This window comes from Balaenoptera acutorostrata, chromosome X (assembly GCF_949987535.1).
Source record: "Balaenoptera acutorostrata chromosome X, mBalAcu1.1, whole genome shotgun sequence".
In the NCBI taxonomy this organism is placed as follows: domain Eukaryota; kingdom Metazoa; phylum Chordata; class Mammalia; order Artiodactyla; family Balaenopteridae; genus Balaenoptera; species Balaenoptera acutorostrata.
Window position 1 is genome coordinate 49,310,890 of NC_080085.1, and position 12,844 is coordinate 49,323,733.

General features: G+C 50.0%; 1 protein-coding gene across 11 annotated transcripts in view; it reads left to right on the forward strand.

Moving 5' to 3' along the window:
- The window catches only part of KDM5C (lysine demethylase 5C), a 31,721-nt gene extending 19,373 nt beyond the window's left edge, over positions 1 to 12,348 (forward strand). For 3 of the 11 annotated variants that reach the window (XM_057537990.1, XM_057537988.1, XM_057537997.1), the window contains 14 exons: positions 915 to 1,034; positions 1,144 to 1,338; positions 5,382 to 5,563; positions 5,654 to 5,778; positions 5,907 to 6,054; positions 6,678 to 6,783; positions 7,498 to 7,856; positions 8,469 to 8,607; positions 9,096 to 9,275; positions 9,438 to 9,575; positions 9,759 to 10,357; positions 10,634 to 10,716; positions 10,845 to 11,044; positions 11,153 to 12,348. In XM_057537990.1, coding sequence (XP_057393973.1) covers positions 915 to 1,034; positions 1,144 to 1,338; positions 5,382 to 5,563; positions 5,654 to 5,778; positions 5,907 to 6,054; positions 6,678 to 6,783; positions 7,498 to 7,856; positions 8,469 to 8,607; positions 9,096 to 9,275; positions 9,438 to 9,575; positions 9,759 to 10,357; positions 10,634 to 10,716; positions 10,845 to 11,044; positions 11,153 to 11,512 — 2,934 coding nt within the window. In that variant the 3' untranslated portion in view covers positions 11,513 to 12,348. Of the gene's footprint in view, positions 1 to 914; positions 1,035 to 1,143; positions 1,339 to 5,381; positions 5,564 to 5,653; positions 5,779 to 5,906; positions 6,055 to 6,677; positions 6,784 to 7,497; positions 7,857 to 8,468; positions 8,608 to 9,095; positions 9,276 to 9,437; positions 9,576 to 9,758; positions 10,359 to 10,633; positions 10,717 to 10,844; positions 11,045 to 11,152 lie in introns of all 11 variants that reach the window. The other 8 variants (XM_057537995.1, XM_057537998.1, XM_057537994.1 and 5 more) reach the window with 5 other exon arrangements.
- Positions 12,349 to 12,844: the final 496 nt, after the last annotated feature.

Below are 12,844 nucleotides of genomic sequence, written 5' to 3' on the forward strand. Positions count from 1 at the left end.
CTTTTCAAAAGCAACACTGGAATCTAGAAGACTAGAGCCGTGCCTTCAAAATTATTTTTTCTTTCTTTTTTTTTTTCAAAATGATTTTCAACTTAGAATTTTATGTGCAGTCAGATTATCAAGGTTGAAAGTAGAATAGAGGCATTTTTTTTTAAAGTTCTTCCCACCGTTTCTCAGGAAGCTGTTGGATGATGTGCTTAAGCACAGCAAAGGAACAAACCAAGAAAGAGGAAGACATGGGATCTAGGAAACAGGAGATCTGTCATGGGAGAGTGACAATCCAGGGAGGGCAGCTGGTCCCAATTGAAACAGATCATAAGGCTCCATGAGAGACTGCTACAGAAAGGTGAAAAGTGATAGGAGAGAGGAGAGTTGGACACTTGTCCAAAAGGTTGGGATTAAATTACTAATACATGCACAGAAAACTAAGCAAATTGAGACATAGGAGGCTATTTTTAATATAGTCTAGAGGCATGTTATTTAGGATTGTTAAGGTGAATGCCAAAATAATCAGAAGAGGTGAAAATGAATGGCTCTGGGGAATGGAGAATGGCAGGGTCTGCTGATTTTGTAACAAATCTTGTAGAACCACTTGGCTCTTGAAACTGCTTACATGACTGGTAACAAAAATTAATGAAAAAACATGTCCAGCTTAATGAAAAGTGATGTTTTGAATTTCTTAAAAATTATTAGGGAAGTTAAAATATTTTGGTATGTACATTTCCTGCTTTTGACTCAGATTTTCCTGTCATCACAAATCAAAACCTTGAGAGCACAGACCAATGGTCCTTTCTTTCGGAGTTGGAGGGTCTGGGAATCTGTTGTCAGACTCTGTTCCCTGAGACTTTCCTTCCTCTCCTTAAGGACCCTGCACTTAGATCTCTGTCTCAATGACCTTGGCTTTTCTTCCTCAGGTTGTCCGCACAAACCAGTGTGCAGGAGAATTTGTCATTACCTTCCCTCGTGCTTACCACAGTGGCTTTAACCAAGGCTACAACTTTGCTGAGGCTGTCAACTTTTGCACTGCTGACTGGGTGAGTCTGGAGTGTGATGGGATGGCAGGGAGAAGCAGGAGGGTTGTGGGGAGGCTGAGGCACCATCGCCTCCAGACTTGGCCATACTCAACCTTGAACCTGTCCACAGCTGCCGGCTGGGCGCCAGTGCATTGAGCACTACCGCCGGCTCCGAAGATATTGTGTCTTCTCCCATGAGGAACTCATCTGCAAGATGGCTGCCTGTCCAGAGAAGCTGGACCTGAACCTGGCAGCAGCTGTGCATAAGGAGATGTTCATCATGGTGCAGGAGGAGCGGCGTCTACGAAAGGCCCTCCTAGAGAAGGTGGGTGCTGGGGAGAGTGCCCTGGATTGGGTACCCTATTGTGGCAGAGGTGGGGGGGAGGAAGAAATAGAAGATGTAGCCTCTCCTCTTGGGGAGTAGTGAAAAGAACTAGACACATCTGGATTGGAAACTACAATTCCATTCTCTACCATTTACTAATAACTGTTAGTAAGTTAATTTACTTCACTGAGCATCAGTATCCCCATCTGAAAAAAAATGGGGATGGTAATAGTGCTTATCTTTTGGGATAGTTGAGTGGATTTAAGATGTTTGTTAAGTAAGTGACCCATAGCAGGTGCTGTTATTGCTAATGATGTTATTGCATCATTATTTAAATAACCCAGGACCAACTGACATATGAAACCCCCACTTGCTGGTAAGCTGGATAACCTTTTCAAGTTACTTAACCTCTCATAGTCTCACTTTCCCACTCTGTAAAATGGGAATAAATACCTAACTTGCAGGGTGGTTGTAAAGCTTGCGTAAGGTGATTTATGTCAAAGCATCTATTGCTCCACTTGCAGTGTAGCAGTTGCTATTGTAATATTAGTACATGAAGAAAATGATAGAAATATGGAACATTTCTTAAGAAATGCCATTTTATTACACTCATATAGTTCAGTAGCTCAAACTAGGTTAATATTACTGGGTAGAAGGCGGTCTTCCTTTAATAGATTTCTCATAGCATGCCAGTTTTGTTTGTAGATGAGTGGGACCGCTGTTCATGTAGTTCAGCTGCCTTCTTAAAGCTCCAAACTTGCCCAGTTAGGGAGTTGACTTAGTGAGAGTCCGCCATAGGATTACAAAGGAATGCTGGTCCTGAGGAATCCCTTGCTGGATCCCTTTTCTTAAAATGAGAAAATTTAGGGTAATACTTTCTTATTTTAAAGCTCATTTATAACTTTCCTATGAGCATGGGTTGTAAGGAGAATTGCAGCTATGGTAAGTGTTGGAAGTCTGGGGCCTGTCAGTCTGTGGTATTAGTTGGTGAGCCCCTGGGCTTTTCTAGGCATCATTTGCTCTCTCTGTTCAGTGCTGTTGTTGAATGATCACTCTGGGGCTGTGCTACACTACAGAAGGAGTCAAAGCAAGGTGGGAAAAGATGTTTCCATCCTAACACTCAGAATTCTCTACGCTTGGCCCTTACCTAAGGAGAAGGGTTCTGGACCCCGTAAATTCTGTAAAAGATTGTGTGTGTGTGTTTGAGTCCTTTTCTGGGGAGAGGGCTCATAGCTTGCATCCAGTTCTCAAAGGAGTCCATGATCCAAGAATACCTAGGGGCTTCATCCTTTGAGCAGCATTCTCTGGCTTCAGAATCAAAATAAGCTGCAGTCAGATTCTCACTTTGGGCAAGTTACTCTCTCTGAGACTTAGTTTCCTCCTTAGCACAATGAGACAGGCCTGTGAAATAGGTATCCTTATCTGAAGATTAGAGCCAATATCAGTAAATATTTGTTGAGCACCTATTCTTATTTCCCCTCCTATAGTCATGTTGTACATTGGATCCCCCAAACTTATTTATCTTCTCACTGGAAGTTTGTATCCTTTGAGCAGCGTCTCCATATTTTCCCTACCTCCCTAGCCCTTGGCCACCACCATGCTACTGTTTCTTTCTTTTTTTTTTTCTTTCTGGCTGCATTGCAAGCCGGCTTGCAGGATCTGTTCCCTGACCAGGGATTGAACCCAGGCCTCGGCAGTGAAAGCCCGGAATCCTAACCACTAGGCCACCAGGGAACTCCCACTACTCTGTTTCTATGAGTTTGGCTTTTTTAGATTCCATATATAAGTGATATCCTATAATACTTGTCTTTTTTTGTCTGATTTGTTTGACTTAGTATAATGTCCTCAAGGTCCATCCATGTTGTCACAATGGCAGGATTTATGTCTTATGGCTGAATAATATTCCATTTATATGTGTATGTATGTATACACACACAGACACCCCCCACATCTTTATCCATTCATCCACTAATGGACTCTTAGGTTATTTCCATATTTTGGCTATTGTGAATAATGCTGCAGTCAACATGGGAGTGCAGATATCTCCTTGAGATCCTAGTTTCATCTCCTTTGGATAAATACCCAGAAGAGGGATTGCTGGATCATATGGTAGTTCTATTTTTAATTTTTTGAGGAGCGTTCATACTGTTTTCCAAAGCGGCTGCACCAATTCGCATTCTCACCACAGTGCACAAAGGTTCCTTTGTCTCCACATTCTCTCCAACACTTGTTATCTCTTGTCTTTTTGATAATAAGCCATTCTGACAGGTGTGAGGTGATAGTTATGGTTTTGATTTGCATTCCCTGATGATTAATGATGTTGCACATCTTTTCATGTACCTATTGGCCATTTGTATGTCTTCTTTGGAAAAACATCTATTCAGGTCCTTTGCCCAATTTTTATCCGGGTTGTTTGGTTTTTTGCTGTTGAGTTGTATGATTCCTTTATATATTTTGGATATTAACTGTTTAGCAGATAGATGGTTTGCGGATATTTTCTCCCATTCCATGGGTTGCCTTTTCATTTTGTTGATAGTTTCTTTTGCTGTGCAGATGCTTTTTAGTTTGATGTAGTCCCACTTACTTATTTTTGCTTTTGTTGCTTGTGCTTTTTAGGTATCATGTACAAGAAATCATTGCTAAGACCAATGTCCAGGAGCATTTTCCCTATATTTCCTTCTAGGAGTTTTATGGTTTCAGGTCTTATGTTTAAGTCTTTAATCCATTTCAAGTTAATTTTTGTGAGTGATATAAGATAAAGGTCCAGTTTCATTCTTCCACATATGATTATCCAGTTTTCCCAGGACCAGTTATCAAAGAGACTATCCTTTCTCCATTGAGTATTCTTGGCTTCCTTGTCAAATATTAGTTAACTGTATATACGAGAGTTTATTTTTGGGCTTAATTCTGTTCCATTGGTCTGTTTTTATACCATTACCATACTGTTTTGATTACTATAGCTTTGAAATCAGGAAACTTCATACCTCCAACTTTGTTTTTCTTTCTCAAGATTACTTTGGCTCTTCAGGGCCTTTTGTAGTTCCACTATTCTAAGTGCTAAGATACTTTTCTAAGTCCTTAGTCACTTTACCTTTGTTAATCCTCATAACAACCCAATGAGGATAGTACTGTTGTCTCCATTTTACAAAGTAGAGAAACTGAAACACAGAGAGGTTTAAATAATTTACTCAATATCAATGCAGCTAGGTTTGTAATGTGCAGTGGACTCATCTTATGAGCAGGATTTGTAATGTGCAGAGCGCATTTGTGGCAGAGCAGGATTTGTAATGTACAATGGACTTATGCAGAAGTTAGGTTGGTATAGAAGACAAAAACGTTAGAATCAAAATTTCCCTCTAAAATCCCTAAAATTGCCCATAATGTATAGCATTATATTGTCTTTCAGTTACTCCAAGATAGCTGGCTTTTCCTCCATTTTTGGAAGGGATTGCTTTTTCTTCATCTAATCAACAGATAAAGTCATTGGCTTAGGTTTGGAGGCCATGTTTTTTTTGGGGGGGAAAAATTGTATCTTTAAACACTGAACACAAGCACGTAGAGTTTATTTCTCTAAGTTATAGATGTGTGTGCAGTGTGCTGATAAAGCAGCCAGCACAGTGCCTGGAACACAGTGGGCACTGAGTGCCCACTACATGTCTGCTTGCCTCAGGTGCTCTGCCCGTGTCCCCAGTACATGGCACTTCTCTTGGCCACTTCCACGTATTGCCATCTCTCTGGTGCCTTGGTCCACCACTTTCCTCACCTTCTCTCACCCCGAAGGTCCTTTCTGCTGATCTGAATCTTACCTGATTTTTCTCCCTCTCAACCCACACTGATCTTAGCCTGCTTCATGTGATTCCCCCAGCTTTGAGAGTTTGGACTTCACAAAGGCAGTGTGCTCTGTGGAGTTTTGTCTCCCCCACAGCTCTTAGCACAGATTTGAGTCTAATGTGGGGCTCAGTGAGTCTACTGTGGGGCTCAGTGGTGGCTGAGTTAGGGGTTTCTGCAGCCCTCTTCTTGTTCTATGTAATGAACACCCCCAGGGCATCACGGAAGCTGAGCGAGAGGCTTTTGAGCTGCTCCCGGATGATGAGCGCCAGTGCATCAAGTGCAAGACCACGTGCTTTCTATCAGCCCTAGCCTGCTATGACTGCCCAGACGGCCTTGTCTGCCTTTCCCACATCAATGACCTCTGCAAGTGCTCCAGTAGCCGGCAGTACCTGCGGTGAGCAGGGGGGCCTACCTGGAGGAAGTGGGCTGAGGAGGGGGATGCAGAACTGGGCCAGATGTGCTCTTCCGTGACCTCTTCCTCCAGATATCGGTACACCTTGGATGAGCTCCCTGCCATGCTCCATAAGCTGAAGGTCCGGGCTGAGTCCTTTGACACCTGGGCCAACAAAGTGCGAGTGGCCCTGGAGGTGGAGGATGGGCGGAAGCGCAGTGAGTGATGGGGGGACGGAGGGACTCCACAGGCAAGTTCTATTCCCTTTTCTTCTGTACTCCCCCACCCCCTTCCTCTGCCTTTACTCAATACTGCCTACTCCTTGCTGCTCTCATTCTCTCTCCAGGCCTTGAAGAGCTGAGGGCACTAGAGTCTGAGGCCCGTGAGCGGAGATTTCCTAACAGTGAGCTGCTGCAGCGACTAAAGAACTGCCTGAGCGAGGCAGAGGCTTGCGTGTCCCGGGCTCTGGGGCTGGTCAGCGGCCAGGAAGCTGGGTATGGCAGCTTGAGGCGTTGGGCACAGGTAGCCTGCTGAGGAGCCAGCACCTAGGAGAAGGACTATGGCGGGGGGAGGGGTGGACTCTGAGTACCATTAGGCAGATGACATCAGCAGGAAGCTGACAAGCACTGCAGTTGGAGGCGTTGGGGAGGGCAAGGAGGCCAGGCAACTAGAGTGGAGGGGAGCGCCTCAGTGCTAAGAAAACTAGGAATGTTTCTTTTTGTCAGTACCTGAAGGTACTGATTTCAGACAGGCCGAGGGATTTTGTGGGCAGGGAGGTGTTGTGGGAGGTTTAGGGACAAGAAAAGGACACAGAAGCATAAACTTATCATAGAGTTCACAGTAGAAGATGGATTAAAATTGTCCAGCTTCTGTTACCATCAATTTCTAAGCTTCCCCCACCAAATATATACTATATTCCTCTCTTCTCATTCTTTCGCCCCATCATATGAACTTGCATGTATCTTAAAACCCTCCCTCTAACCTGGGCATTTGTGGGGAACTGTGAAGTATGAGAGGTCAAGGTGGGCAGGGATGAGGAAAGGTGTTGGGCCTTAGCACAGAGATGGAGGGAGGGGACTGGGTTTGGACTTGAAACCCTACATGTGAAACTCCATAGCCCCTACAGGGTGGCTGGTCTACAGATGACCCTGGCTGAGCTCCGGGCCTTTCTGGACCAGATGAACAACCTGCCTTGTGCCATGCACCAGATTGGGGATGTCAAGGTGAGGAAGGGTGGACTTGAAGTGCTGCTGAGGGATCGGGGGGGATTGGGGGACCTGAGCAGCAGGCCATTCTTGGCTTCTTTCAGAAGTTGCAAGTATTTGGGCAAGACAGGATGCACGTGTGAGAATAACGGGAGGTAGGAGGCAACAGGTTTTTAGCAAATTGCCTCTTAGAAATGGGATTTGAGGGACAGGTGACAAGGGTACAGGTCCAGGATGCATAGTCAAGGGAAGGTTTCCTGGTGGAGGTGGAAGAGGAGAAAGGAAGTAAGAAGGATGTTTGTGGGCCTGGAAAGCTAAGTTCAGGAAGGTAGAGAAGTGGGATGGAGAGGGCAGTGGACACCAGTATGAGTGTAGAGATTGTGAGAAGGCCAAGCATAGCAGAGCATTTTTAGGACAGAGGGTCTCCTGATGCTATATATCAAAATCCTCTGGGGACTTAAATAAAGCACAGGCTCCTGACCAACCCCTATTAAGAATCTCAAGGAGTGGACCCAGAGATCTGCATTTTAACAGATGCCACAGGGTATTCTATCGGGCAGTGAGTGTTGGGAACCACTGCTTAGGGCCTGGCAAAGGAAGAGAGCCCAGCCCGTGCTAGGCTCTCCTCGCAAATACTGGGGGGTAAGAAGGTAGGTAGGGCAGGGGTATGTGGTGGTGGGACTTCTGTGTGAGCCCTGCTGAGGAGTTTGTTCTTTATCTGTGTCCTGGTAGGGTATTCTGGAACAGGTGGAAGCCTACCAGGTTGAAGCCCGTGAGGCCCTGGCCTCATTGCCCTCCAGTCCGGGGCTCCTGCAGTCCCTGCTGGAGAGAGGGCGGCAGCTGGGGGTGGAGGTACCTGAGGCCCAGCAGCTCCAGCGGCAGGTGGAACAGGCGCAATGGCTGGATGAGATGAAACGCACACTGGCCCCCTCAGCCCGAAGAGGCACCCTGGCTGTCATGCGGGGACTGTTGGTCGCGGGTGCCAGTGTAGCCCCTAGCCCTGCTGTGGACAAGGCCCGAGCTGAACTGCAGGAGCTACTGACCATTGCTGAACGCTGGGAGGAGAAGGCCCATCTCTGCCTGGAAGCCAGGTGGGTCTAGCTTCTTCCCCTCCCTGCTCTACCGCAACCTTCAAAGTTTAGCAGAGAAGCTGAAGATGATTCCCATGGGTGGCCTTCGGCACCAGACTCCTGTGTTGGTGTATTGACTATCCTTGCCTTTTTTGTTTCCTATCTTTTTTTTTTTTTTAAACTCCATATTACACGTAGAGGCAGAGATAGTATTACGGAGAAGCAGAGATGGACAGATACAGAGCTATATAGAGGACTAGCTCCACAGGCTGACGTGTGCACACACTCACAAGCACAAGTACCAAAAGGCAGATGGACAGGTGTCAGTAGAAAGACACCATGCATGGGACAATCTGACAAACTGCAGCACCAGGTTAATACTGCAGGTTGTGTGTGTAGGCACTGCCAACAGGCTGACAGACTGGTGGACAAGCAGAGGCATGGAGGTATGGGAGAAGTTGGGTGCTTGCAATCTGGAGCAAGCAGGGACTGACAGCCACGCGTAGGCGAAATACAAGCAAATAGGCCCAAGCGGCAGCCCCAGGGGCTCATACCGCTGTATCTGGAAGTCAGTCTGGGCTTCTGGTCAGGCAGACCACCCCACACTGAGGCCTCTCTTTTCCCTACCTTTAGGCAGAAGCATCCACCAGCCACGCTTGAGGCCATAATTCATGAGGCAGAAAACATCCCTGTTCACCTGCCCAACATCCAGGCTCTCAAGGAGGCTCTTGCTAAGGCCCGGGCCTGGATTGCTGATGTGGACGAGATCCAAGTGAGGACCCTGTTGCCCTCCTACCCCCGCTTCACCCGACACCTTCAGTCCAGCTGGGAGAGATGGCATACATTGCGTTGTGCTGGGTTGAGTTGGGTTGGCTAGAGAGAGGAAGGGGTCACAGCACATCGTGAGGAGGCAAAACGTGCTTGGTGAGCAGTGTGAAGAAGGGTTGCAAGGCTGGCCTGAGGGAAGATAGGATGTTGGTTAGGATGAGAATGGTGGGGGGCAGGGAGGATAGAAGAGGCAAACCACAACAAAATAACTAGTCTGCTGGTCCTGGGGACTGACTGGATATCCAGAGGCTGAGCCAATGGATGTACGAGTTGTAAGAGAGAGCCAGGTGGGTGTGCCTGCCTTAGGATGATCCCTGTTTTTTCTGCCTCAAGACTGTGATTCCAGTCTGTCTTCCCAGCTCAGGGCCAGGCACAGAGTAGCATCTTAGATGTTGGCAAGTTGAACTGAGCTTTCTCTTGCCCCTGTCCCAGAATGGTGATCACTACCCCTGCCTGGATGACTTGGAGGGCCTGGTGGCTGTTGGCCGGGACCTACCTGTGGGGTTGGAGGAGCTGAGACAGCTAGAGCTGCAGGTACTGACGGCGCACTCCTGGAGGGAGAAGGCTTCCAAGACCTTTCTCAAGAAGAATTCTTGCTACACTCTGCTGGAGGTGAGTGAGGCCTAGGATCCTGACCCACAGCCTCTCCTGCCTCTGGCCCAGCTGTTGTGAGACAGCTCATATGAGTGGGGTTTTGGGGGTGCTGGGCAGGGGAGGGAGGGGGTGGGATTGAGGGGGAAGCCTGGACATTCCTCCTCTGTCTGCTTGCCTCAGGTGCTCTGCCCGTGTGCAGACGCCGGCTCAGACAGCACCAAGCGCAGCCGGTGGATGGAGAAGGAGCTGGGGTTGTACAAATCTGACACAGAGTTGCTGGGACTGTCTGCGCAGGACCTCAGGGACCCAGGCTCTGTGGTAAGGAGCTTGGGCCCAGATGGGGAGAAGAGCCCGGTGACGATAGTGTCTGAGCCAGGTGGCCATGAGCAGACCACTTGCTCCCTGGGCCTCAGTTCTCCTGGTTTGGGAGTGGGGTATTCATGGTGCCAGAGAAGGAGGGTTGGGGTGCTGACCTCTCCTCCCCTGTCCTGGGCACGGCAGATCGTGGCCTTCAAGGAGGGGGAACAGAAGGAGAAGGAGGGAATTCTGCAGCTGCGTCGCACCAACTCCGCCAAGCCCAGTCCACTGGCATCATCGACCACAGCTTCCTCTGCATTCTCCATCTGTGTGTGTGGGCAGGTGCCATCCGGGGTGGGAGCTCTACAGTGTGACCTGTGTCAGGACTGGTTCCATGGGCGATGTGTGTCGGTACCCCGCCTCCTCAGTTCCCCAAGGCCCAGTCCCACCTCATCCCCACTGCTGGCCTGGTGGGAGTGGGACACCAAATTCTTGTGTCCGCTGTGCATGCGCTCACGGCGCCCACGCCTGGAGACCATCCTGGCACTGCTGGTAGCGCTGCAGAGACTGCCTGTGCGGCTGCCTGAGGGTGAGGCCCTGCAGTGCCTCACAGAGAGGGCCATCAGCTGGCAAGGCCGTGCCAGGCAGGCTCTGGCCTCTGAGGATGTGACTGCTCTGTTGGGACGGCTGGCCGAGCTTCGCCAGCGGCTGCAGGCTGAACCCAGGCCCGAGGAGCCCCCTACCTACCCTTCAGCCCCTGCCTCTGACCCTCTCAGAGAAGGCAGTGGCAAGGATATGCCTAAGGTGAGCTGCACAGCCCAGCTCTTTCGCCCTCAAATTCCTGTCTCCTAGCCCTTGCCCTTACTTAGGCTCCAGCCCTGTCCCTGCTCTCTGACTTTTGGTCTCCTTTGGCCTGGCCTCCCTGCCCCGTTCTGCCTCCTCTCCAGATCCCTGCAATGCTCCATGCCGGCAGCCTGTGTCTGTCCTCCTCCCGGAGGTGGAGGGTCCCAAGTCTGAGGTTGTGGGGGAGCAATCGGGCCTGGTTCTTCAGTTACTGCTACCTGTCCTTGCTCTCTTCGGCAGGTGCAGGGGTTGCTGGAGAATGGAGACAGCATGACCAGTCCTGAGAAGGTAGCCCCGGGGGAGGGCTCAGGTAAGAGAGGTAGGTTTAGGTGTGGGTAGGCTGTTTATTGGATCTCACCAGAGTGACCCACGTGGTCCTCGTCTCTGTCGTGGTGGGGGTACGACCGGGAGCAGCCTCTAACCCAGCTTGTCCCCGCAACCCCTCAGACCTGGAGCTGCTGTCCTCGCTGTTGCCACAGTTGACTGGCCCTGTGTTGGAGCTGCCTGAGGCAACCCGGGCCCCCCTGGAGGAGCTCATGTTGGAGGGGGATCTGCTTGAGGTGACCCTGGATGAGAACCACAGCATCTGGCAGCTGCTGCAGGCTGGGCAGCCTCCAAACCTGGAGCGGATCCGCACACTTCTGGAGGTGAGGAGAGGAGGGATCATGGGCAGGGGTGGGAGGTCAGGCCAAGCAGGCAGGGAGCCCAGGCCTGACCACTGTCTCGCACCTCTTTTTGCCCGTTGGTGATCACAGCTGGAGAAGGCAGAGCGCCATGGGAGCCGAGCACGGGGCCGGGCGCTGGAGAGGCGGCGGCGGCGGAAGGTGGATCGGGGTGGGGAGGGCGATGACCCAGCCCGAGAGGAGCTAGAGCCAAAGAGGGTACGGAGCTCAGGGCCAGAGGCCGAGGAGGCCCAGGAGGAGGAGGAGCTGGAGGAGGAGACTGGGGGTGAGGGCCCACCCCTGCCCACCACTGACAGCCCCGGCACCCAGGAGAACCAGAATGGCTTGGAGCCGGCGCTAGGGGCCAGTTCAGGCTCCTCGGCCCCTTTCTCCACTTTGACTCCCCGGCTGCACGTGCCCTGTCCGCAGCAGCCGCCTCAGCAACAATTGTGACAGTGGCTGAGCCTAGCACAGACCCCAACAGAGACCCCTTGGCCTCAAGGATCCTCTTTCTGACCATCAGGCCTGCTTCTTGGGAGGTGGGCGAGTAGGGGGGATGGCCACCCCCCCACCCCAGCCCATCCCCGAGTCCCTTGACTTTTATATTCTGACTCCAAGGTATTGTTCAGACCTCAGCTCCTGGGGGCCGGCCCCTGGAGTCCCCCTCCCTGGTAGCCTCTAACCAGCATTCCCAGACACCTGAGGCAGATAGACAGATGGGCAGGTGGGCAGGGGGGTGGCTGGGGCTGGGCCGGCACCATTCCAGAGACACGGCCAGTGCATATGCAAACTGGGGGAATCTCCTCTCCCTTCTCTCCCCAGTTGTGGCCCTCGCCAGGCCATGCTACACTAACCTCACCTCCCCCTCTCACTCTTTCTCCTCCTTCCCCCCTTCTCCTGCCTCCCTCCTTCCTCCTCCCTTTGCCTCCTTCTCCTCCCTTCCCCTGACTGTTCCACCCAGGAGGAGGAAACTTCACATAGCTGTGCTCACAGTTTTTTATTTTAAATGAGTTTGGTTGGGGAGCAGAGCAGGGCTCCCTGTGATCTGAAGAAAGCTTTTGGTGCTTGTCCTCACTACCACCTTGATCTTCCCTCCATGTCCTGCCCTGTCTCCTTTCCTCCTCCTGGGTTCATGTTGTAATAAAAGAAGATTGTTGGTGTGTAATTAATTTGTTCAAAAGAAAAAAAAAGCAAAACAAGAAACTTGGTTCCAACTGAAGCCTATTTTAATTTTATTTTATTATTTTCCTCTTGTTAGAAATAAAACCCTTAGCAACATTTTTTGGAAACATGTTTCTGAAGTGCATTTCTCTTTGGTGGGGGAGAACAGTGTCTCCATTACCTGTCAGTGGAGGAGCTGCAGTGCTGGTGGGAGCATGAGGGCTGAAGCCAGGGAGCTCTGGGTTCTGAAACTGAGTTCTACCAGGTTCTCCTTAACCATGGGCAAGACATCCCAAGTCTCCTCTCACTCTACCCCTGAGCCAGTTTTCCCCATCTCCCAACAGATAGGCCCTGGCACCTCTCACTAAACTCCTGCCGCAGCCTCCTCCAACTTTATGCCTTCCAGTCTATCCTCTTCAAGCCTCCAGAGGGGTTTTTTGTTTTCTTTCTCGGCTTGATTGAGGTATAATTTATACACCATAAAATTTACCTGTTTTAAATGTACAATTCAGTGATTCAGAGGGATGTTTCTATCCTGCTTAAAACTATCCATGATGCTTCACTGCCCTTAAAATACATACACACACACACACACACACAACACACACACACACAGCTGACCCT